The sequence below is a fragment of the Podarcis vaucheri genome (genome assembly GCF_965113315.1).
Source record: "Podarcis vaucheri genome assembly, chromosome: 4".
Lineage (NCBI taxonomy): Eukaryota > Metazoa > Chordata > Lepidosauria > Squamata > Lacertidae > Podarcis > Podarcis vaucheri.
Window position 1 is genome coordinate 57,833,745 of NC_138762.1, and position 23,822 is coordinate 57,857,566.

The window sequence follows — 23,822 nt, forward strand, 5'->3', positions numbered from 1 at the left end:
TTCTTATGAAAGTTAGTGAGGATTTTAGCACAAATTTCTCCCAGCAGCCACCTTTCTGCCTAATGTACACATTTTGGCAAAGCAATTTCCCCTAATATAATGCAATTCTGCATTTTTGTACACATTACTTGGCTGGAGAACGGCACTGAGAAATTCGGACAAATACGGATATTGAAGGATGACTATATTTCGGTTCCTGTATTGTTTCACAAAGTGCATGTTCACTTTTAAATACAAACTAAATTAATTTTCTCCCCCATTTCTACTTAAGACAGAATAGGTCTGTGGCTCAAATAGGTTGCCATCATTTTCCAGGCAATGTATTCCTAATATGTTACACAGTTACTGTGCAGAGAAACAAAGACATATTTGGAAAAGCTTTAGCTCCCCACTTACCCCTGAAAATGAGGAAGTGAAGAAAGGAAGGAAGCTACATTTTCAGTCATTCCCTTAACCCAAAAGTCTGAGATAAAGATAGAAAAAGTGTTCCAACATTATATTCAAGGACAAGGAAATAAAAAATAAGATCCTCCACAAGAATAGAGAGAAAAGATTTAATATTGGAGGAATTAATATAATAATCTTTAAAGACATTCCTGTCAGGCTTCTCAAACGTAGAGACCCCTACAAAGAATTGGTACAGATACTCAAAAGAAACAACATTGAGTTCAAATGGGAGTTTCCGGAAGGCGTCTCCTTTACCTATAGGAGCAAGAGACAAAAATTGACAAACCCAGGAGAAACAGATAAATTTCTAAGGAAATATAAAGAGCTTAAACCGCAAAGAGAGGGGGGCGGAGGGGGGGGGAGCGGGATTGGGGGGGGAGTCGGGGGGGCAGGGAGCTCGGGTGGGGAGGGGGAGGAGGGAGGAGGGACGGAAGAGGAAGCATAAAAGGAAGCAACAGTTGTTTCTCCCTTTCTAGTAATTAAACCGTAATGGCGTTAAAGGTGTTTAGTTGGAATGTTAATGGGATGAATGATAAAGGAAAAAGGAACCGAATCGAGCACATTCTGAAGAAGGAAGGTTTGGATGTTATCTGTCTCCAAGAGACCCACATAGCGAGGAAACATAAAAGAACTCTGATTAACCAAAGACTGGGGAATGAATTTATATCCTCAGACCAGAGCAAAAAGAGGGGAGTGGTCATTTATATAAACAAACAAATTGAAGCGAAACATTTATTCAAAGATGAAGAAGGAAGGATATCAGCGGTACAAATAAATTGGCAGGGAGAAAAGATAATAATAGTCGGAACATATGCGCCTAATGTAAATAAGTCAGAATTTTATGGGAGGCTGGAAGAAAGGTTATCCGATTTCGCCGACCAGAAAATTATACTACTAGGAGATATGAATGGCGTGGTGTCGCTAGAACTGGACAGATTGAGGGACACAAAAAGTAAAGAAGGGAAACTGCCTAGAACCTTCTTCTCTTTAGTCCAAAACTGTAATCTAGTAGACATTTGGAGGTTCAAATACCCCCTAGAAAAACAGTATACCTTCCATTCAGAACCTAATGACTCATCATCAAGATTAGATCAGATATGGATTTCGAAAGAGCTAGTCTCAAGATCCGCAAGGGTGGAGATTCAGGCCAGAACAATTTCGGACCATAATCCAATAAAAATGGAATTGAAAGGGCAAGAAAGCAGATTAATTAGATGGAAATTGAAGGATTATCTGCTGGATGATCAAGAGGTAGTAGAAAAGGCTCAAAACAGACTAAAAGAATACTTTGAAGATAATTTAACTAACAATATAAAGTCAAAGGTGGTATGGGATGCAGGTAAGGCGGTTATGAGGGGTTTCTTTATTCAACAGAGTGCAATTAAGAATAAAAAAGAGAAAAAGGAAAAAAAGAAATAATACAACAAATAGCAGAGAACGAGCAGAAATTAATAAAAAACCCAAAAAATAAGAAATTAAAAGAGAACATAAAAGTCTTACAATCCCAATATACAATGCTGATAAACAGAGAGATAGAATGGAAAATTAAAAGACTGAGACAGAGGAATTTCGAATACGCAAACAAAACAGGGAAGCTTCTTGCCTGGCAGTTGAAAAAAAGAAAGGAACAAAATACGATAAACAGGATAGTGGTAGAAGGAGTAGAGATAAACAAACCAAAAGAAATAAGGAGAGCCTTTATGGACTTCTATGGAGGACTTTTTAGGAATACAGAAAAGAATCAGACGAAGGAAATAGAGAGATATCTTATATCTAAGAACATCAACAAGATTACCGCAGTAGATAAAGAGAAACTAAATGCCCCAATTGAAGCGGAGGAAATAAAAGCAATAATAAGAGATTTAAAAAATGGGAAAGCCCCAGGCCCAGATGGGTTTACTAGTAGATATTACAAAGAGTTGGAATCGGTTCTGCTGAACCCACTACAAGAAGTAATGAACAACATCTTAAAGGAAAAAGAAATACCGGAGACGTGGAAGGAGGCACTGATCACACTAATCCCAAAGCAAGATACAAACTTAGAGCAAATTAAAAACTACAGGCCGATCTCCTTACTAAATATAGATTATAAGATCTTTGCGGGAATCTTGGCAAGAAGACTTAAAGTCATCTTGGTAAACAGTATCCACAGAGACCAAGCCGGCTTTCTGCCGGGGAGGCAAATGAAAGACAACTTAAGAAATATTATAAATATCATAGAATATCTAACAGAAAGATGCGACAAACAAGGTATATTGTTATTCGTAGACGCTGAGAAAGCGTTCGATAACGTAAATTGGGAATTCCTTTTGAAACAACTGGACCATATGGAAGTAGGTACTGAATTCTTCAATGGGATAAAAGCAATATACACGGAACAAAGAGCAAGATTGATAATAAATAATGTAGAGACGGAAGAATTAACAGTAACTAAAGGAACAAGACAGGGATGCCCACTATCCCCACTATTATTTATAATGATACTAGAGGTTCTATTGAATTCCATCAGAGACAACAAAGGAATTAAAGGTATCAGGGTCGGTCAACACGAACATAAAACTAAAGCCTTTGCAGACGACCTAGTCGTAACAATGGAAGATCCATTGGATTCAACAAAAGAAGTACTTAGAGAATTCGATCAGTTCGGGGAAGTAGCAGGCTTCAAACTAAATAAAAGGAAGACAAAAATATTAGTTAAAAACATGCAGGTAGACGAAATTGAGGAATTAAAAAGAGAAACAGAAATAGAGGTAACAAAGAAGGTGAAATACCTAGGGATATGGGTAACGCCAAAAAACATAGATCTATTCAAAAACAACTACGAAATGGTATGGAAAGGAGTTAAGAAGGATATAGAAACGTGGAGCCGGCTCAGACTGTCATTCTGGGGTAGAATAGCCACAATAAAAATGTCAGTACTACCTAGAATCTTATTTCTCTTTCAAAATATCCCAATTATCAAGGGCACAAAGATATTTAAAGCCTGGCATAGAGAGATCTCCAGATTCATTTGGCAGGGGAAGAAGCCGAGAGTAAAGTTTAAAATACTGACGGACACGAAAGAAAGGGGAGGCTTCGCCCTACCCGACCTGAAAATATACTACGAGGCATCTTGTTTATGCTGGGTTAAGACATGGATAAAATTAGAGGATAGGGAAGTGCTAGACCTAGAGGGCCACGATAACCGATACGGGTGGCACGCCTATTTGTGGCATGGGCGAAAGAAGGGCCACAAAGGATTTGAGAACCATATATTTAGGGGCCCTCTGTTGGAGGTTTGGGAAAGATACAAAGACATGTTAGAACCCAGAACACCCCAATGGTTATCCCCATTAGAGGTTATGGCTATCAAAAAGATTAATATGGGAACCAACTGGGCAACTTATGAACAACTGTTAATGAAGGAGGAAGGCAAGTGGAAAATAAGGCCGTATGAGCAGGTAAAATCTTTAGTATATGACTGGCTGCATTACCACCAGATAAATGATATGTTTAGGAAAGATGCCAAAGATAAAGGCTACGCTGATAAAAGTTCCAGATTTCAAATTGAGATCTTGGGAAACAACACAAAAATATTATCTAAGATGTATAAGTACTTATTGGACTGGAACTTAGCCGACGAGGAGGTTAAGGCGGTAACGACACACTGGGCCAGAGATTTCGGTCGTAACATCTACCTAGAAGAGTGGGATAAACTCTGGAAACAACATATTAAATTTACGGCCTGTGTGACACTTAAAGAGAATTTAATGAAAATGTTTTACCGCTGGTACCTGACTCCGGTTAAACTAGCTAAAATGTATGGATCCTGTAACAAATGCTGGAAATGCAAAGAGAGGGAGGGGACATTCTACCATATGTGGTGGGAATGCCGAAAGGTCACAGAGTTTTGGGAGAATGTATATAATGAACTGAAGAAAATGCTAAGATATACCTTTGTTAAAAGACCTGAAGCGTTTCTACTAGGTTTGGTAGAAAAGGAGATAAAGAAGAAAGACTACAAACTGTTCCAATATGCAACAACGGCAGCAAGGGTCTTAATAGCTAAAAATTGGAAACAAGAGAGCTTACCGACAACGGAGGAATGGAGATCCAAACTATTAGATTATGTGGAGATGGACAGGATGACAGGTAAAATTAGATATACAAAAGATCAGAGGTTTGTTAAAAACTGGGAAAGCTTTACGAAATATCTGGAAAGCTTAAGTGATGAACAAATAACACTAGTAGGTTTCAGAGGTGCTCTGTAAGAGGTAAAGGGTAATGCCAAAAGAAAACGGACGAATGAGAACGACTTATGGCATTACAAACATGGAAACGCGGATATACTGTTTATTGTCATTATGGACGATTCGTGGAACGACTGAAGGAAGTCTTTTTTCTTTTTTTTTGGTGAATTATATGAGTTTGATACAGCTTATTTTGTGTTTTGACTTTTGTAAACCAATAAAAATTATGCATGAAAAAAGAAAAAGTGTTCCAACAGCAAATCAGTAGGTTCAGAACTAAACTACATTATATAATTAGAATTATCAGTTGCCACGTACCTCTCACACTTCCCTACCCCACTGTTGCAGTTTGGAGTGTCATCCTCAAAGGGGAAATGAAAGGGCAACGCAAAGTGGGCACAATACTGACAGTTTGCAACAAAGAGTGATAAACTGTGGTCTGGCCTCTTCAGTATGAAATGACCACACACCGGCCAACATTTTACAAACAGAACAGTTCTACTTTCTTATGTTTAATGAAGATGGGGTTTAAAGGTTTGATAGTAAAGCAACGAAAGCAATAGGTTTCAACTTCCAATACAACCTCCAATACAACCAACATTTCCTAGTACATTTCCTCCCATCTAAAGCAGGGCAGAGCAACCCAAAGGCTATTTAATGAGCATTTGTTTTGATTGGTTCATGGAAAGCTTAGAAGATATTGCATCAAAGAACATATGTTCCCACATTTTCAACTGCATTTCCCCATCCTGATGATTTTTAAAAGTGTGATATTTTGGGGAAACTACCATTGTGCTGCCTGTATTTTCTGGGATGAAACCTAGAAACGTTCCAAACAAATTATATTTGGTGGGGGAAGAGAAGAAGGGAAACATTAGTATCCCTTTTGCCTTGCTCTAGCTTGCTGACGCTCGGGTGCAGGGAATCAAAAGCAACCTTGGCCATCTCTTTATTCAATCTGCTACTTGTTTTTTCCTCTGGAAGCTCAAAACTCACAGAACAGTAGTTTACAAGGAAAAAGTGCAAAAAGCAACACATCTATTTAAACCGTAAAGTATAGCAGAAACATCATCATCCTTAATAACCAACTAACACTTCAAGCAGCCTACAACTGTCCGATATCATACTAAGGGGCCAATGATCATTGTGAAACATTCCTGTAGTACAGCACTAACTTAAAAAGTTAAGCACCGAAACAGTCAGTCTTTAGTCTCGGCTATTTAAAACAAGAAATGGTAGTGTTGATGTAAATCCTGAATTCCAAGTACATCATTGGCTTAATCCTCTAAGCCAGGGGTTGACAACTTTGTTTTCTTTCTTTATGGCTCTGCCCACTGCCAACTGATAGTTTGCCTCCCCCTAAAAAAAGGAGTTGTGGCTCGCATGGCAGAGCCATAACTACCAGTGTTCTGGAACAATTCGTCCATAACAAAGACTACACCATTTAAATGTTCACCATGGTCAGCTCAGATGAGAATTCCCTAAACCATGCAGGTCTACTTAGAAGTAAGCTCCACTCTGCATAACTATACACAGGATTATTATTTTTTTACATATAACAGACCCAGATAAAGTAATTTATTGATTAATGTTGTATACACACATAAGGCTGTAAAAGCTTTAGGGTTGTATCGAGTGCTAGACATACTCAGAGTAGACCCACTGAAGTTCCAATGGGTTTGTTCCGATTTGAACTCAGTTGCATCCAACCCCTAGGCTGCACTCCTATGGGCACTTAGAGGTAAAGGTACCCCTGAGGTCCAGTCATGGATGACTCTGGAGTTGTGTGCTCATCTCGCTCTATAGGCCAAGGGATCCAGCGTTTGTTCGCAGACAGCTTCCGGGTCATGTGGCCAGCATGACTAAGCCGCTTCTGGCGAACCAGAGCAGCGAATGGAAATGCTGTTTACCTTCCTGCCAGAGTGGTACCTATTCATCTACTTGCACTTGGAAGTGCTTTCGAACTGCTAGGTTGGCAGGAGCAGGGACTGAGCAATGGGAGCTCACCCCGTCGTGGGGATTCGAACCACCGACCTTCCGATCAGCAAGCCCTAGGCTCAGTGGTTTACACCACAGCGCCACCCGTGTCCCATTATGGGCACTTACATGGAAGTAAATTACATTTCACACAATCTGACACTTCTGTGTAAGACTAGCTCCACTGTTGGAGGCAGTATGCTTTTGAATGCCAATTGCTGGGAGTCGCAGGAGAGGAGAATTCTGCTGCACTCAAGTTCCTGCTTGCGGACTTCCCATAGGCATTGGATTGGCCTCTGTGAGGACAGAGTGCTGAGCTAGGAGGGCCATTGGCTTGATCCACCAGCACAGCTGCAAATGTGAGTTGCAAATGTGTTGCTGCGGTTTGAAGAATGGCTGTCCTAGGCAAACAGTAAAACCCAAATTGAGAAGATAGCCATAAAACAAACAGACACATTTGGTGGCTCCAACCAGTGATAGCTATTTCACTATTAAGAAACTGTACCCATTCATAAAACAGAACATTTCCTAGCGATTTAAGAAAAATGCAGGCTGAGAAATATAGCAAGGAAATATAGCTAGTTTAGTTCTTCAGGATAGAATGAGCAGAGAACTGTGTAAAGGCATGAAATATCCAGGACCCCTTTCAGCTCGGAGCTGGAAAGAAGAAGAAAAGAACAATCATGGCAGAAACAAAAGGCCTACAAACATGTCAGGAGAGAAGCTGCGGTGCCTTTAACATAAAAAGCAATAACTAGAGGAAATGATGGGAGGGAGGGAGGGAGCCTTCTGCATCAGGCTGCAACAGGAGCTCTTAAACGCAAGGCATTCAAGCGATGGAAAATGCATTCATTCAGAGCATTTAGCGCATAGGATTAATCGAATTATAATTTAATCATCTGATCAAACACTAATTAGCATAATGACTTGAGGGGGAAAGCTGCTAGAGAAAAGGCGAAGGAACACCTTGGGGTACCCAGAATGTTAGTGCCACATGATCATCCACAGTTACTGCTTTATTTCCCTCTTTTTCTCTCTCTAACCATATCCACACACACACACACACACACACACACACACACACCGCTTCCTGTTTAAAAGAAAGGAGGGGGCAGAGTTCTGTATTGGAGACTGGCTTCAACAGAAGTCTGTCATCAGCACCGCAAACTGTTCTTTAACAGTAGTGATGTTGCCTGATTAGCTATCGCTATTTTTATAATTAAGAGAACATTAACAATCTGCTTTCCATTAAGGAAGATTTAAGCAGGAGAATGCACAAGTTTGAGCTCTGCTATTCCCTGCAATATGCAACTATCCTCAGCAATAGTATTGGCAGTTTTAAACTTGATTGCTTATAAGAAGCCTCTCTTCTGCCATTTATGTGTACCTACAATTGTCCTTAATGCACTGCAACAAATGAGGCTACCTGAGATAGATAGATGATAGATAGATAGATAGATAGATAGATAGATGATAGATAGATAGATAGATAGACAGACAGACACACACATCGGCACATCTACCTCAGCACTGTAGTATTGTCTACAGCAGGCATGGCCAAACTTGGCCCTCCAGCTGTTTTGGGACTACAACTCCCATCATCCCTAGCTAACAGGACCAGTGGTCAGGGATAATGGGAATTGTAGTCCCAAAACAGCTGGAGGGCCAAGTTTGGCCATGCCTGGTCTACAGTGACCAGCAGTGGTTTTCCTCCAGACTCCTCAAACAGGAACCTTCCCCAGCTCTACCTGGAGATACTGGCAATGGAGCCTACAACTTTCTGCATGCAAAGTAGTTGCTCTGCCACTAATACATGTAGAAGAGAGGCATTCTGAATGTCAATGTCTTTTTAGGCATCAGGCATCCACTTGCAACCTTTTAAACCACTAATTTTAGCAGGGATGGAGAGAACTTCAATTTTGTTTTGCATTTCAGTGAGAAACCATCCAACTCCCACTTCTCAAACCAACATATGTAGTCATCTACCCTTTGAAATTTACACTTCCCCAGATCTTGCAGTACAGTTCTCCAGCCAATCAATGTGTACAAAGGTGCATTTATTAGAGGGAAGTGTGCACAGAAATGAACTTATTAGTGAAAATGATTCAATTCAATCATATGCAAAATGCATTCTATTACGGAAAGTCCATGCAAAAATGTGTTTGTTAGCCAAAAACAACATTCAAAAATGTGTTCATGTGGAGAAATTTGCACTAAAATGCTGAGGAATTTTCATGTGGGGTCTGTGTGTGTGTGTGTGTGCGTGTGTGTATAAATACAAATTACTCAGTTGGAAGAAATCAAAAACTGAGAGGAAACCAAACAGACAGATTGGTCTATTTCCAGATTATTGCTTATTTATTGTATTTTATGGAAAATTGTAAACCACCCTGAAAAATGTTTAACCAAAGGCTGTGGGCCTTGGCAGGTGCCCAAGGATGCCAAACCTCAATGCCAGCACTTTGGCTATAATTAGATACTACTCACATTTAGCATTTCCTGATCATCAGGGATAAGACGGTCAGTAGGGATAATGTCCATTTAAATTAGCTAAGAATGTCATGCAATAATCCAACTGAAGTTTCAAAATAAACATTACATTTGAAATAAAAAGCAGGCAACATATCAAAACATATGCACTCTTACTCACAAGTAAGTATCACTGAACTGTGGAGATCTGTTCCTGAGGAAAAACCCACAGCACTTGGCTGAAAGCTAAACTAGCTTTATAGTTTGTTTATTGTATACCATTTATAGGCAGCCATGAACCAAATTCTCTGAGAATTAAAACAAACAACACTTCCAACAAAATACAACCTATACATCACCATTGAAAAATGCAAGGTTTGGCATTAAACTCTGAACAAATGGCATTTTGAACACATAATTCCCACAAATAATTTCACCATTGGATGTGTACAGCAGCAAGAGAACAGTCACACTGATTTAAAAACCAACAAGCCACTGCCATAAAAAAGAAAAGAGAAGAGAAGAAGTATACTGTATACTGTACTTTCTAGAGATTTGTAAAAGTTGCCAGCATTATCTGGAACAAGTGGGAAGAATTTTGGCAGCCAAAATTACTATCCAGCATTAAAAGAAAAACAGGGTTCTGGGGGAATCATATGGTGTGGCCCAAAAAGGCAATGCCTTCAAGTATATGCTGCCTGGTTTTGCTTGTATTTTTCCATTCTTGAAGAAAGGATTTCCTTTTAAAAATACTAAACAAATATGCATGTGACATTTTATATTAGTGATATATTTCTATAGCTATACAACCGGGAGGCGTGGGGAGGCGGCATGCATAAAAGCTGTGGGGAAATATCTAAAAATTATTATCTGAGTCCTTTTCCTGCAAGGTCGAACAGGATGCCTACACATACAAAAATGTACTCTATTTGTTCGCAAGTACATAAATGGTCTTGCAGTCTGATGTTATGCATCTTTACGTTATGCATCTTTACTCAGAGGTAAACTCTGACTTAATTCCATGTAAACAGGTACAGTTTTACAACTTAAAGCTGTGATCCTAAACAAGCTCATTAGAGAGCAAGTCTTACTGAACTTGAGACTTACTTCAAAGTAAGCAGGCTGAGGATTGTGCAATCAGAGAAGAGTCTTCCTTGACAAGATCCAGCATTCACTTCTCAATTCCCTGGTGGGCGTTTTGACAAATGAGAGCTGTCACTTGTGTGGAAAACCCTTTGAAACAATACACAAAGTGCCATATTTGTTTTCCCAGTACCAATGAAGTCATTAAGTGAATAACCTCCCTACACCCACACCATAACTCAACTTGCATTACTCAGGAGTAAAGATGGACAAATCTGCCAATTTGGGTTCTCGAGTCTTAAATTCAGTTCTGTAGCAATTTGCATTTTTTTTATTTAAAAAACCAGCATTTTAGTGTAAACTTCTCATATTACAGACATTTGTATATGCAGTTTTGACTAATACACACATTTCCACGAGCAATGTCCCCTAATATAATGCATTTGTACATTATTTTCACTAATATATGCATTTTTATGCATACTTTTTATGTGCGTTTTTGTACACATTACTTGGTTGGAGAACTGAACTGCAAAATTGTGAGCAGTATGGATTTCAAAGAATGGCTGTGTTTCAATACACACATTGTTTTGAAAAGTGTGTATTAGCTAGGTTAGCCTTTAAATGTGAACTGAATTGAATTTCTCCCCATCCCTATTCAGGAGACAAATGGCTGAATATTGTTTATTTATTTTGATCTACTTTATACGTTTATATGTTGCCCTTCAACCAAACAGCTTTGAGAGTGGTTCACAAAATCAAAACAATTAAAATTAGTAAAGTATAACATGCAAACAAAATAATGAAGACAATCAATTAAATCTGTAGATTATTATTAAAAAGCTAGAACGTTGGCAGTGGCAAAGTTTTTATCGGTGGTTGCAAGAACAAATGAGCCCTATATTCCAAACAAAGTGCTTGATTAACCTGGAGGTAGGCTGTATGAACTCTGTATTGATTTGTAATGTTTTGTTGGGTCTCTGGACCGTAGTAAAGATAGTTGTTGTTGTATTATTTTTTTAAAAAAACTTGTCTTCAAGACAAACAATTTGAATTTTGTTTTTCCCCCAAATCTTGACACTTAAAATCTTTTTTTAAACACACACACAAGATTAAAAGCTATATTAAATTATTGGATTAAAATCTGTTATATATTGATTATGAACAGCACTGAAAACAGTTTGCACTGTTTCTTCCAGCTCAGCATGAATTTTTTTCAGAAAATGGCAACTACAGTAATGAAGCATATATCTTTAGTATAGTCACAGAGTACACAGACCTTCCACAAACTGGGTTAATTTTTCAACAAATTTGTAGTCAGGTGTGCAAGACAAGATTTATCCCCAGTTTCCATTCTTGATCAATCACCAACTCAGCACTAACAAATACCAAAAAAGTGCACTGAACTCACAGTAATTTCAGACTGTAATGAAGCTACAACAGAATAAACTGCTAACAAATAATATTGTTCCTATTTTACATAGCATTCACATTTTCCAGGAAGAGAGATTTGCTATTGTATTAAAACTTACTCCCACAATGGCTTCAGTAGCCCATTTCCAAGATCATGGCAATATTCTGTTAATTTTAAAATATTTGCTTGATGGACCATCAATAAGAAACCATACCGCATGAAAACTGTAGACATGCAAGCAACAGCCTACACCCCAAAGCTGTGTAGTAAATAATATTACAGTTCGACAGAACTTAGAATTTGGACATTGGCGCCAGACAGGAGCATCTTCCCTGTGCAATATGTAGCCTTGAAAAGATCACATGCAGTGAAGGTAATTCTGTTGCTGCTTCTACTGTCAACATCATTAGATTAACAACCATGTGCTCAGTCTTCATTTTAGAATGATGCAGTACATGGTTCAGATGCCTGGAGTGGTATTTCATCAACCTAGCCTGATGCCCATTTGTTTTCATCTGGCTTTGTTTCTGAAATCTTAAAACAATGCATTGTGGGTATCACTAGCATTCAGCCCCAAAATATTCTGCTGCTAATCCGATTCCTAATTTAATCTCTTCTTCTCAAATTATAGACAAGCCCTAGGACAGCAGGCATTTAGTATGGAGGTGACTCTCCTCAAAGCCAGCGTATTTAAAAAGGACTTTCTATAAATAGGACTGCTGGCTCAGTCTTCCTCACTGCCTTCTGAGTAAAAATAGCTTAAATAGAGAGACAGGCAAGACTCATTAATCTTTTTGGCCACGATCCAAAGAGCCAAAAGCATAAGGGGGGGGACACTAGTGCAATTCGGTGCATGAATGCATACACAGTCTTTACACAAGTTATGCGCACAATTAGCTTGCATGAAACTGTGTTCAGTTACAGAACACACTACTCTTTAGCTAGAATTTAATTTATTCCCACATATGCTACTCAGAAAAAGACGGTGACGATTTCAAAAGCCTCTGCATGCAGTATAGGATCTATAGACCCAAGTCTTTGGTCATTCTGTCTGAGCACAACCTCAAGTTGTCTTATTTCAAGCGACTCATGTGACATTAACCAGTTTGTCAGTTCAGACAACAGAAGTCGTCCCATTGGAGGAATGAAGGTGTGGGGGGGGGACAACATGTTAACCCAGGGTTTGCTATGGCTCATCTGTGACATGCTTAACTACATGTTATCAGGATATTCACACAGACTCTTAGGGTGTGTTTATCTCCTTTGGGTGCAATTCTACACTCCAGATACCCCAAGCTGGATAAACAGAGGAAATGGCAGAAACACAATTCCTATAGACCTCTTCAAGCCTAGGTACATTGGCACGGCACAGCTTTGTGGATATGCCAATCCAATTCCCTGCCAGCATGTCTGGTATTTATTTATTATGGGAATTTCTGCCCTGTCCTTCCAACAGCTTCCCAATGCAATGTCTTGCCAGCATAAGTCTTTGTGACTCACTCCTAGGTGAGTGGAGTGAACTGTCAGGCCAAAAAGCCTAGTGGAGGCGAACTGTCAGGCCAAAAAGCCTAGTGGGCAGATAGTAACATAGGTTGTCAAAGGTCGGCTAAAAGTGGGAAGTGGGGGCATGCAAGGGCCACACAGAAACCTATCCAGCCCTTGCTTCCTTCCATCACTGCCACACCAGTGAGCACACAACACACTTACAAACTCTGGCAATGCTAGTAACTCAGGCTCTGAATACTACCGGTACTTTGATTCCCAGCAAAAGACAGGGCTTTGGCCACACTTCTTGCCTACTTGCATTTCTCTTGCCAGAGTTGGTGTTCCTTTTTGTTCTTGCTTTTCCTCCTTTAGCACACCTTTTGACCATGATTCACATTATTAATCATTTAGTCTTAAAACACGGATGCAGACCTGAACAGATAACTAGCATTACAGTGGTACCTCTGGTTACGTACTTAATTTGTTCCAGAGGTCCGTTCTTAACCTGAAACTGTTCTTAACCTGAAGCACCACTTTAGCTAATGGGGCCTCCTGCTGGCGCCGCGCCGCCAGAACACGATTTCTGTTCTCGTCCTGAAGCAAAGTTCTTAACCCGGGGTACTATTTCTGGGTTAGCGGAGTCTGTAACCTGAAGCGTATGTAACCTGAAGCATATGTAACCCGAGGTAACACTGTATATAGAACCTTTCCCAAGTGCTTTACATACTTACGGGACTAATTCCTACAATATTTGTAACCCGTATCAGTATTATACGCAGTATGGCCATGACTGAGCTGAAAGATGGAAGTGGAAACTTCTAAGTAGCTCATGTTCTTAACACTACACTAATAAGAAAAGATGGTCAATAATTTGATGTCCTTCCAAAATATTTAGCTTCAGTTTTTTAATTAACTTCCTTAATCTGAATCCTAAATGCATTAAGTATGTGAGAGTCAGTGTGGTGTAGTGGTTCAAGTCAGAGATAAGGACCTGGGAGACTAGGGTTCTAGTCCCACTTGGCCATGAAGCTCACTGGGTCACCTTGAGCCCATCACAGTCTCTCAGCCCAACCTACCTCACAGCGTTGTTGCAAGGATAAAGGTGTGTGGGGGGGGACTATGTATGCCACCATGAGATCTTTAGAGTGAAGGTGGGATATAAATGAAATAAATAAATAAAATTTACATAGAAGTCAAATTTAATCCAATGGAACATGTTACACTTAAGACAGTGTACACATTACTGTTTAATTCTGGCTCCAGTGTTCTCCCACTACAGGTCTCTGAAGCCATGCATACATGACAATAGCAACAATCCATATCTATCCACAGTGGCGTAGTGTGGGTTGTCAGCACCCGGGGCAAGGCAAGTAATTTGCGCCCCCTAACCCGTGGATTTGCGCCCCCTAACCCTAACCCCCAGATGTTGCGCCCGGTGCGGCCGGCCCCCCCTGCACCCCCCACGCTACGCCACTGTCTATCCAGTAGGTTCTTGAGACATCCTGCCGCTTGATGTGTTTTCCCTCAAACTGGCTTACATCAGATTTGAAAACGTAAGCCACTTTCATTTCACAGTTAAACTGAGGTGTGTACATTTGAGACAGCCATCGTGCATGTGCAGATTAGGAGCGGAGTGCGGGGTTGAAAGCACAGAGAAACCAAACAAGTCACGTGCATCAAGTGAAGACATTCTGCCCCATCTCTGGTGTACAGCAAAATGCAAATCCAAACTTGAAACGCAGCCGAGGAAAAGCCCTTGTTGCAATTTAACACTAATGCACACAAAGCCTTATAAAGGATACCAGTGCAAGAATCCTTGCCTTCATTCACTAACTTTGCAGGTGGGCAACCCAAATATTGTAAATACAGTGAGGGATTTGTAATGGATTTTAGTCAAATACAATAAATGATTGATACCTACAAATACAGGCAGGCTTCCTGTGGGCCATAACACAGAACACACAGAAGACTGTCAATGCCACTGAAACTGCTACACCAATAACCACCATGAAGGATGCAGCACTGCTTCGTATAACTCCGTTCCTTTATTAGAGAAACAGTGTGCTGTTATGACTGGCATGCCACAGACCAGTGTTCACATTCCCTAACTTGATGACTTATTATTTCAAGTCAGCCTTGCAGGGTAGTTGTGCGGATAAGACAAAAAGAGCCATGTGTAGCAACTAGACTAAGGAAAGGCAGGGTGTGTAAATGTAAAAAAAATAAAATACTGGGTACTTCAAGAAAAGAAACAAGGTTCCTATAACATACATTGCTTCCAGTTTAGATTTATATCCAGTGTGATGAATGTTTCACCATATTGCCCAAAATTAAACCACACTGCCAAAAAGAATATATGTAATGTACCTTAAATAGAGTTGCATTGCTTGCCACCCCCCTTTCCTTAATGCTGCTTTGCCAGTTGCTGTTTCAGGCTGGTTATTTATATAGCATTTCATGGGTTGAAATCTCTGGATTCCATCCTTATTCTCCTCTCTAACACAGATATCATTAGTGCAACGCCCTGCTTCCGAGAGCCTGAAGGACAAGCCATGAAGGCGGCGGGGGGGGGGAATTACGCTTCCCAAGCCTTCCCTCTCACCATTTCCTCTGTCCTTCCCTTTGATTGGCCTTCACTGCGATTTAGAGCAATGCACATTTACATGTTTGACACAAAAGTCTTCTCTGTTGCCTTTCCCTTCCTCATTAAAAGCAGCATTCAAGCACCGACTGGGTGAAGGGAAGTGCAAAGAAAGCAGAACCATACGCTCTATTAAGCGACACGCCAAATGGCAAAGTAGAGATGGGATCTGAAAAGGTGATTGTGTATTCTCCTCCACGGAGGAGCTGCTCTCCATTCCGCCTGCTGCTCGGACGACGTGTTCCCCGTCTTGTGTGGTTTGCTGCCCACTAGTGTCCTACAGCACAGGCTCACAGGCAGCGTAATGGCACACTGCCTCATTATGTCTCTGGCGAAACCCATCCAAAAAGGTCTGGGGGCACATTAAAGTGCCTTGTGATTGGACCACCACTCAATACGCAGAAGAATAGTTTCTTTGAAATGCATCTGGCTTCCTAATTAATGGAAATGTCATGCCTGTCAGCTGTGGTCAGCCACTGCTAGGAAGGAACGTGTTTTTATTATGGCAGGTCAGTGTGGATCAGAGGAACTGGTTTCCCCACACTGATAGCACTGACCACATAATCCTCTTACTATCTACGCCTTATGAAGCGGCTACTCGTATCAGTATCTGTATATGTGTGCCAATTATTTCAATGATATTTGGAGAAGCTTGGGTATCTCAAAATGCCCCTTTTCTATTTGCTACTGCGTGCCTAGAAACAACCTTTGCCACAGAACAGCTCTCACTGCAGGGGAACTCTGAGCACGTACAAGGCTTGGGTGTGGTGCTCCCCTCGATATTCAACAGCCAGGGCTGCCTGCGTGCAGCCTTTGCACAAAAAAGCTTGGCACAAATATCCAAGTGATGTCCACCAGTTCTTTGGGAAGAGGAGCAAGGGCTGGCTGAATTCAGGCTCTTCTCCCCACCCTCCTGCTTGTCCATCAAACAGCTGATCAGCAGAGATCTTAATATTTTTTGAATAAGCTCCATTCAGTCCCTGCAGCTCCATGGATGCTCCTTTGGATTGTATCACTGGTGCCCTCATTTAATTTATTGTGCCATCTTTTCCTCCTCTACTTTGGCTCCTCCCCTCCTGATTGCAATATTCTAATATGGCAACATTTTTTTTGAGCACAACCAGTCAGTAAAAGATAGACAGGTGCAGATACAGAGTCATGCATTATAGATACCTAGTCGTCTATTTTCTTTTAACGGAAATCTATTTTTAGCAGTACCTCTACTTTATTGGTTACATCCTAGTTTTTTCCATTGATTTTTTATTTAAAAAAACCAAGCATCAATGGACCTTAGTCACATGCATGTGGCAAAAAAAGGCAGCAAAAGTTAGATTAGCATGCATTGTACAGAGAAATATTAGCAGGTTTTACCAATCATAAAAAGCTCTAGGGTTTCTAAAATTAAATTTCCAAATTTAAAAAATGCAAGTACCTCAAGGTCAATTTTAAAATACACATTTTTCATCCACAAAGGCCAAGCCTTAACTGCAACCCCCCCACACACATTTTCTTCACTTAATAAATAGTCATTTCTAGAACACCTTGGCATAGCAGGCAAAAGTTGAAGTTGTAAAGGCTGCTTTGAAAAGGCTGTAGATGCATGACTCTTCTTAGCGTCATGGGGATTGACACAACTGCTCTGAAAATGTGCATCCAAGATTAACAGCACATTTTGTCTGTGTTTTAAAAAATCAAATTAAGAGCTGAACTAGAAATAACAAATGAGAAAGACTTTGCTCAAGAAGAACTATTCATTTCTCCATTGCAATGTAGCAATGTTAATTATGGAGCTTCCTTTTGAATGTACCCAATCTATCTACTATTTAATACAATGGACAGCAATTTTGGTATTGTAACATGGTAGGCCTAAGCCTACACATATATATTTTAGGGTCGCAAAATGCAGATTTGGGACAAGCAATTTTTTAAAAAATGTACAGTTTTAGGTAAAATATAAATCATAACTAATACTGTCACTAGCCTTCCATGTCACACTTATTTCACTCTAGTGTGAACTGAAACATGGACACAAATTCTATAACCTTCAATGCCTGCAGCTGCTTTAAGGTTCATAGCATTATTGTTTCTGGGGAAGTTCTAAAAGAAGGCAATTATTAACAATGTGTTAAAAGTCAAATGAGTGACTTTTCATCACACAACCAGGAACACTGCCACAAAATAATCAATTCTGAGACAGGCCCATGCAAATTGCTTTAAAAAAATAAAATTCTTCTTTCAGTGACGTATATGATCATAGCAAGAATAAACTACCCAATTAATTTAAAACTTCAATCACAGTGAATAATCCAACATTTATTATCAGAGAAGTGTGAGGTCTCAATAATATTGCACTCTTTTTAGACACATTCCTAACAGCTCCCTCATAATACAAGTTTATTTCATGTACTGCTACATATTACCTTTAAAGAAGCTTTATAGAAATATATGTATTCTGATTACTAGTTTATGTATTCATTCCTGCATATTCAGATGAAAAAAGCCATGAATTTCAATCAATGTTTAAAGAAAATTAACTTAAATGTCTTAGACATTTCTACTACTTTAAGATACAGAATTGTGCATAAGGGATGTAATTTGAATTTTATGCACAGTTCTTGTTCCACTTATTTATATTTGTATGTGCACACGTACTTTGGTATACTTATACTTTAGTACAATTCATGCACCTCATAAATTAAGGAATTTTAAAAGGTAAATCTCCAATCTGTTTTCTTCTTTAGTTGCAGAACAAAATTATGATACAATCTCTAATAATTATACAGGTGTATGGATTGAAAAGGACACTCATCCACTTTTACCCTCTAACCTTACCTCTACCATAAAATTCTTAATTTTTCTTTGTGGACTGCTATTACATTATCTACAAAAACATCTTTATTACGTGGCTATGGGTGCAATGCACTAAGACATTAACATATCTACCCCCCCAAAAAAAACTTGGTCATACAATGCAATTTAAATCCCATTGATGTGAGTTCTCTTACAATGCTATCGTAGGCTCACAGAATCTTGGTTAAAAATAGACTTTCATTGTTATTTCCTTTCTAAATGAGTATTCTGAAAGGTCTCCTCCTATAAAAGTCACTAAAGCTAAAACTATTTTATATTTCTAAACAAGGGGAGGAGAGAAATCTTAATGACAGAACTTGTTTCAATCACCATTAATGCTAAGACAATTTCCAGAGTTTTGTCCTAATCATTTTATATTGCAAAGGCTGCCAAAATGTCAAAATATTTAGGACCAGTCCAGTCATCTCATTACTCGTATTTTATGTTGCATTCCTTCATGGCTTAATTTCAAGTTCAGTCTGCCTGTCCACATTCTAAAGGATGCCTTGCCTGCCAGTGTATTTTTCCATCCATGCTATAGCTGAAAAGACCTGAAGGCTCTCTCATCCAACATTCAGTCCTCAGCCTCTGCTTGGAGCTTCAATTATTTGTATCTTCCAGGAAAATCTCTCACTTTTCCCCTCTACAATTCTCTCCCTCATTCATTCTCACCAGCAACATTTTTCTCTTCTGTCTGCTTTGCCTATTTTGGAAATCGTGTGCTTAATCTTTCCATTTTAACTGTCAGCATATTAATGTGTTTTAAGAAGAGCTGTGCTCTCAAATTTGAAAAATGGGCATGCCATAGAACAGGAGCATCCAGCAGCAGCACTCTGCATGGCATTATTACCATTTCACCTCCTTCAAAGCCTTAACGTCACTTAAGGTTTTTGGTATTGACTGTGATTCCCCCCCCCCCAAAAAAAAAGTAATGCGATAGTAGGATAAGGAAACCTGTGCATCCACAGAAGCACTTTGTCTAGGCTTTAAAAAAATGCATGACATCTGATCAAATGCACAGGAAAAACATTATGAAGAAACAGCAGCTTTGCAGAAACACAAAGCTCATTCTTTTGCCTTTCCACTGTTACTTCACTTCTATAACTTTGAAATTGATTGAAAGACTCCCTAGCCATTTTTTTAGGTGACGTAATGCTTATCAGTGCATATTTTTACATAAATGAGGGTGATGAGTGCACAGCAAACCCCATTCCCAACGTCTGATGAGGCAGCGGACGTTGAAATACTAGTTCAAAAGGTATAATGGAGCACAGTGATGCGGCTTCTCAAAATTAACAGAAAAGAAGAGAAAAGCTTTCCCCACACTGAGCCTTCCAGAAGCTTGCGGTGCATGCCCTTCATACGGATAAATGCCCTGTAGGGTACAATCCAGCATCCGTTAACACGGCCGAAAGGGCACGGTTTTCTTCGTTTCATCAACCATGGCTCGATACTGAAGGAGGCAGATATATAGCGCGCAGGATCACTTGCCTAGGTGCGCTCCTTGGCAGCCATTCGGGGGCGATGTGCTGCTGCCCGCCGCGCCCCACCTGCTGCAGGATGCTGGGGCGAGGCACCCCCGGCGGCTGCTGCTGCAGCCCCCCAGCCCTGCCTTCCTCCGGGCTCCCCCCGCCGCCCTTCCCGCGCCGCTCACCATTCAGGACGCTCTGGAGCAAGACGGCGGCCAGCATCCACATGCCCCTGCTCCTCGCCAGCCTGGCCGCGACGGGCTCGCTCGCCTCTCTCGGGGCCGCCTCTCCCGCGGCCAGCGGGCCAAGCAGCAGCTCCGTCCAGCTCCGGGGGCCGCTCCCACCAGGAAGGAGGGCGAGGGCGGCCGAGAGGCGCCGCCGCCGCTGCCCGCTGCTCTCCTTCAGCGCCTCGCCCCGCTGCTCCCACCGGCGGCCAGCTCAGGTGCGCCCGGCGCAGCCCCGCCACGCGCCCGCCGCCACCGCCGCAGCTTCGCCCCAGCAGGTCCACAGGTGGAAGAAGGAGCACGACGCAGCCCGGCAGCAGCAGCAGCAGCAGCGCAAGGACAGCAGCAGCAGCCCACCCTGCCCGGTCATATCCGGCCCGGGCTCCGCAGGACGAAGGCAGGCAGGCAGGCAGGCAGGCAGGCTCCCGACGCGCGCCCCGCTTCAGCCACCGCTGCCACAGCCAGGCAGCGAGCAGGCAGGCAGGCGCATCTTCGCTCTCCTCCCGCTGCAATCGCACTGATCCCTCGCCTAACCTTGGCTGCCTCCGAGCGGAGCGCACGAAAGGGTTAAGCCTCTCGCCAGCCAGCCAGCCAGCCGGCCGCCTCCCTCCGCCGCAGCCCTCGCTGGGCTGCTCTTAAAGCGGCGGCCCCAGGGCAGCCGAGACGCAGCCAGGGAGGGAGAAGGTGCTAGAACCGTCGATGGCCACTCTCGACTTTGCCCATGCCTCCCCCAACAGTACCTGCTTTCTTAAGCGCAACTAACGGATTGACAAGGGGGTGGCGGCTCCGCAAGCCCATACGACGTTTTTCACAAGGCAGATCGAGTTGTGTTTCTAACCCAGTGAAATAAAAGAAAAGAAAAGCAATTTACTTCCAACTATGGGAGCTGGCAGAGGTTTTGGCCCTGGTCTCTATTAATAAGCAGGGGAGGGGGAATGAAGACTCCTGTTTTCTGATGCAAAGGGCAGGTCCACTCTGAATTTAGATTGAAACATTAGTTTTATATTTCTGCGTTGTTTTTTATCCTCCCAATGGCGTCTGCATGAATGAGATTCTACAAGGCTGCAAAAAAAAAAAAATTAAAAAATGAAGAAGGGAGAAAACCACACACGTGCCCAGAGTGACACACACGCACAAGTACAGACTCTCGGCTTCATTTTCAAGATGGCTACCATGACAACATCCAGACTGGCCTATTAAAGTGAAAACTGAAGGCAAGGGGATTTTACAGGCCTCTCCTCTGACCTCTACTGCGGTTCTTTGAAATATTAAAGGAAAACGTCGCACATAGACTTCTGCAGTGCTTAGGTAGAGGCTGGAATGCCTCAACAAAAGTAGCAGCTCAGGACCGAGAATTAAAGAGTGGTTGAAGTCAGCATTTCAATCCAATCTTTGGGAACAAATGCTCAGGCCTTCATATCATATGCAGATCTTCAGACAATTAATCTGGCCAGCAGACAACCAAGACTAAAAACTGAGCCCCCTCTTTGCAACTTGTTTTGGGTTAATTTCAACTGACCAGAACAAAAGCACATTTTATACCGAGTACGCATTAACCAAAACCAACTAGTTGCTCCACTGTCAGTTTGCTAAAGGTTTGAAAACTTCATACGTTTGCATGAAGTGTTAGCTTTTGCATGAAGTTTGCATGAAGTGTTAGCTTTTGTTTTTGGAAATCTAGCACCCTGCTCCTCTCCTTTATGAAGGAAAATGGCTGCTGTTTATTTATTTATTTTAAATATTTACAGACTGTGTACACGTAAAAACACAGCAAGGCAGTATACAATGTAAAGACAACATTACAGTTTTAATAAGCATCAGGACGTACCGGTTGGTAAAAAGAAATTCATGTTTCAAAGCCCTGTCTGAACAACTTTTCAGGCAGGGATGATTCCTGCCAAACCTACTGGCAGGGGGTTCCACAGGGCAGGATCTGCCACACTATAGGCTAGGTCTCTAATAAAGGCCAACGGAACATTGGGGACATGGAGAACCACCAGAAGTGCCCCAACAGCACCTCCATGATTGAGATGGTGCATAAGAAATCAGACAGTCCTTAAGGTACTTTAGTCCCAAGTTGTGTAGGGCTTTGTGAAATGTACTACAGTCACCTAATGCTACAGTGACTCAGAGCATGCATAGAGTGTGTTTTCTCTTATATGGGAAGTAGCATGTTTAACTAAACCAGGGCTTACTGGGACAGTGCAAATGCTCACCCTCACTTTGCTCCTCTGCAGTCCTTTTAACACAGTGTAGCAACTAAGCCAAACCTTGGCATAGTGTGCTGTCCAAACCCAGGATAATGGTTAAGATGTCTCCTCCTTAACCATAACCTGTAACCATAGGACAGTATTCAGCTATAGATTGTGGTTGAGGTAGAGTGACCTTCCAGTCCAAGGTTTGGATGACGTGCTAAGCCAAACGCTGGCTTAGCTGCCATGCTGTGCTAGGAGGAGTGCAGAGGAACAAAGCAGGTACAAGCTCCTCTCCAGGAGCCATTATGTTCACACAGCCCCAATAAGCCATAGTTCGGCTTCCTGTGACATGCAAACCAAGTCAAGGTGAGAGCATCTTCAAACATTTGGTGGGCTGCACCACAGAGATGAAAGAGCTTTGTTTTCTGTTGGTCCAGAGAATAGCACCCAGACAGTACAAGGGAAATGATTCTGACTGAACATTAGGAAGAATTTCCTGTTGGTAACAAGCTGTTTGGCAGGGGCACAAACTGCCCTCGGAAGGTGGAAGACTCTCCCTGAGTAGACATTTGTAATTAGAACCTAGATGTCCACATATCAGGCATGGTGTAATAGTGATTTTCCTGCATCAGGTTGGATTAGATTGACCATGAAGACAATTTCCAACTCTGTGGATTATATTCAGTGTTAGCTCTACTCAGAGTAGAACCATTGAAATTAATAGACATGGCTAATTTAATTTCATTAATTTTAATGGGTCTGCTCTCAATAAAGCCAATAGGTTCCAACCCTATGAATCTAGAGTGATTTTTTAGTCAACAGTCTCAGATATCAGACATTTGCAATTATCATCCCACCTGGGGAGAGGAACGGGTTTTAATTTCCTGGAACACAAGTCTCTTGTGGAAGGAATGAAGTTTATACCCATTCCTGAGATCCCCATAAGAATTTCTCACTGGAAAGGGTGCTACCGGTTTCCCTTCACTTGTTATTTTCCACAAGGCCTCACCAAACAGTGGCATTCATTCATTCATTCATTCATTTACTATATTATCCCTCAAGGTACTGCAAGCTACATACATGTATTATCTGTGGCTTTTGAAGGGCCAAGTGGTAAAGACTGATCACATGCAATGGATGGACAAATCCATTCCTACCTGGGAGGCCCCACACTAAAAGTATGACAGTTTTGCTAAAATGCTTAATAGTACTGGAAGTGGTGCCAGAACTATTTGATTAACAGCTTCAGTTAGATTGTCCCTTTATAACAATATTAAGCTGAATCATCCAGTTACTTTAGGCTGCTGTCCAGAACAGTTTGCATCTATAAGTTCTGTTG

At 41.3% G+C, this 23,822-nt stretch overlaps 1 protein-coding gene across 1 annotated transcript in view; it reads right to left on the reverse strand.

Moving 5' to 3' along the window:
• Positions 1-20,460, reverse strand: part of DSCAM (DS cell adhesion molecule) — a 337,767-nt gene extending 317,307 nt beyond the window's left edge. The window contains exon 1 of the mRNA XM_082221311.1: positions 20,250-20,460. Coding sequence (XP_082077437.1) covers positions 20,250-20,292 — 43 coding nt within the window. The 5' untranslated portion in view covers positions 20,293-20,460. The remainder of the gene's footprint in view (positions 1-20,249) is intronic.
• Positions 20,461-23,822: the final 3,362 nt, after the last annotated feature.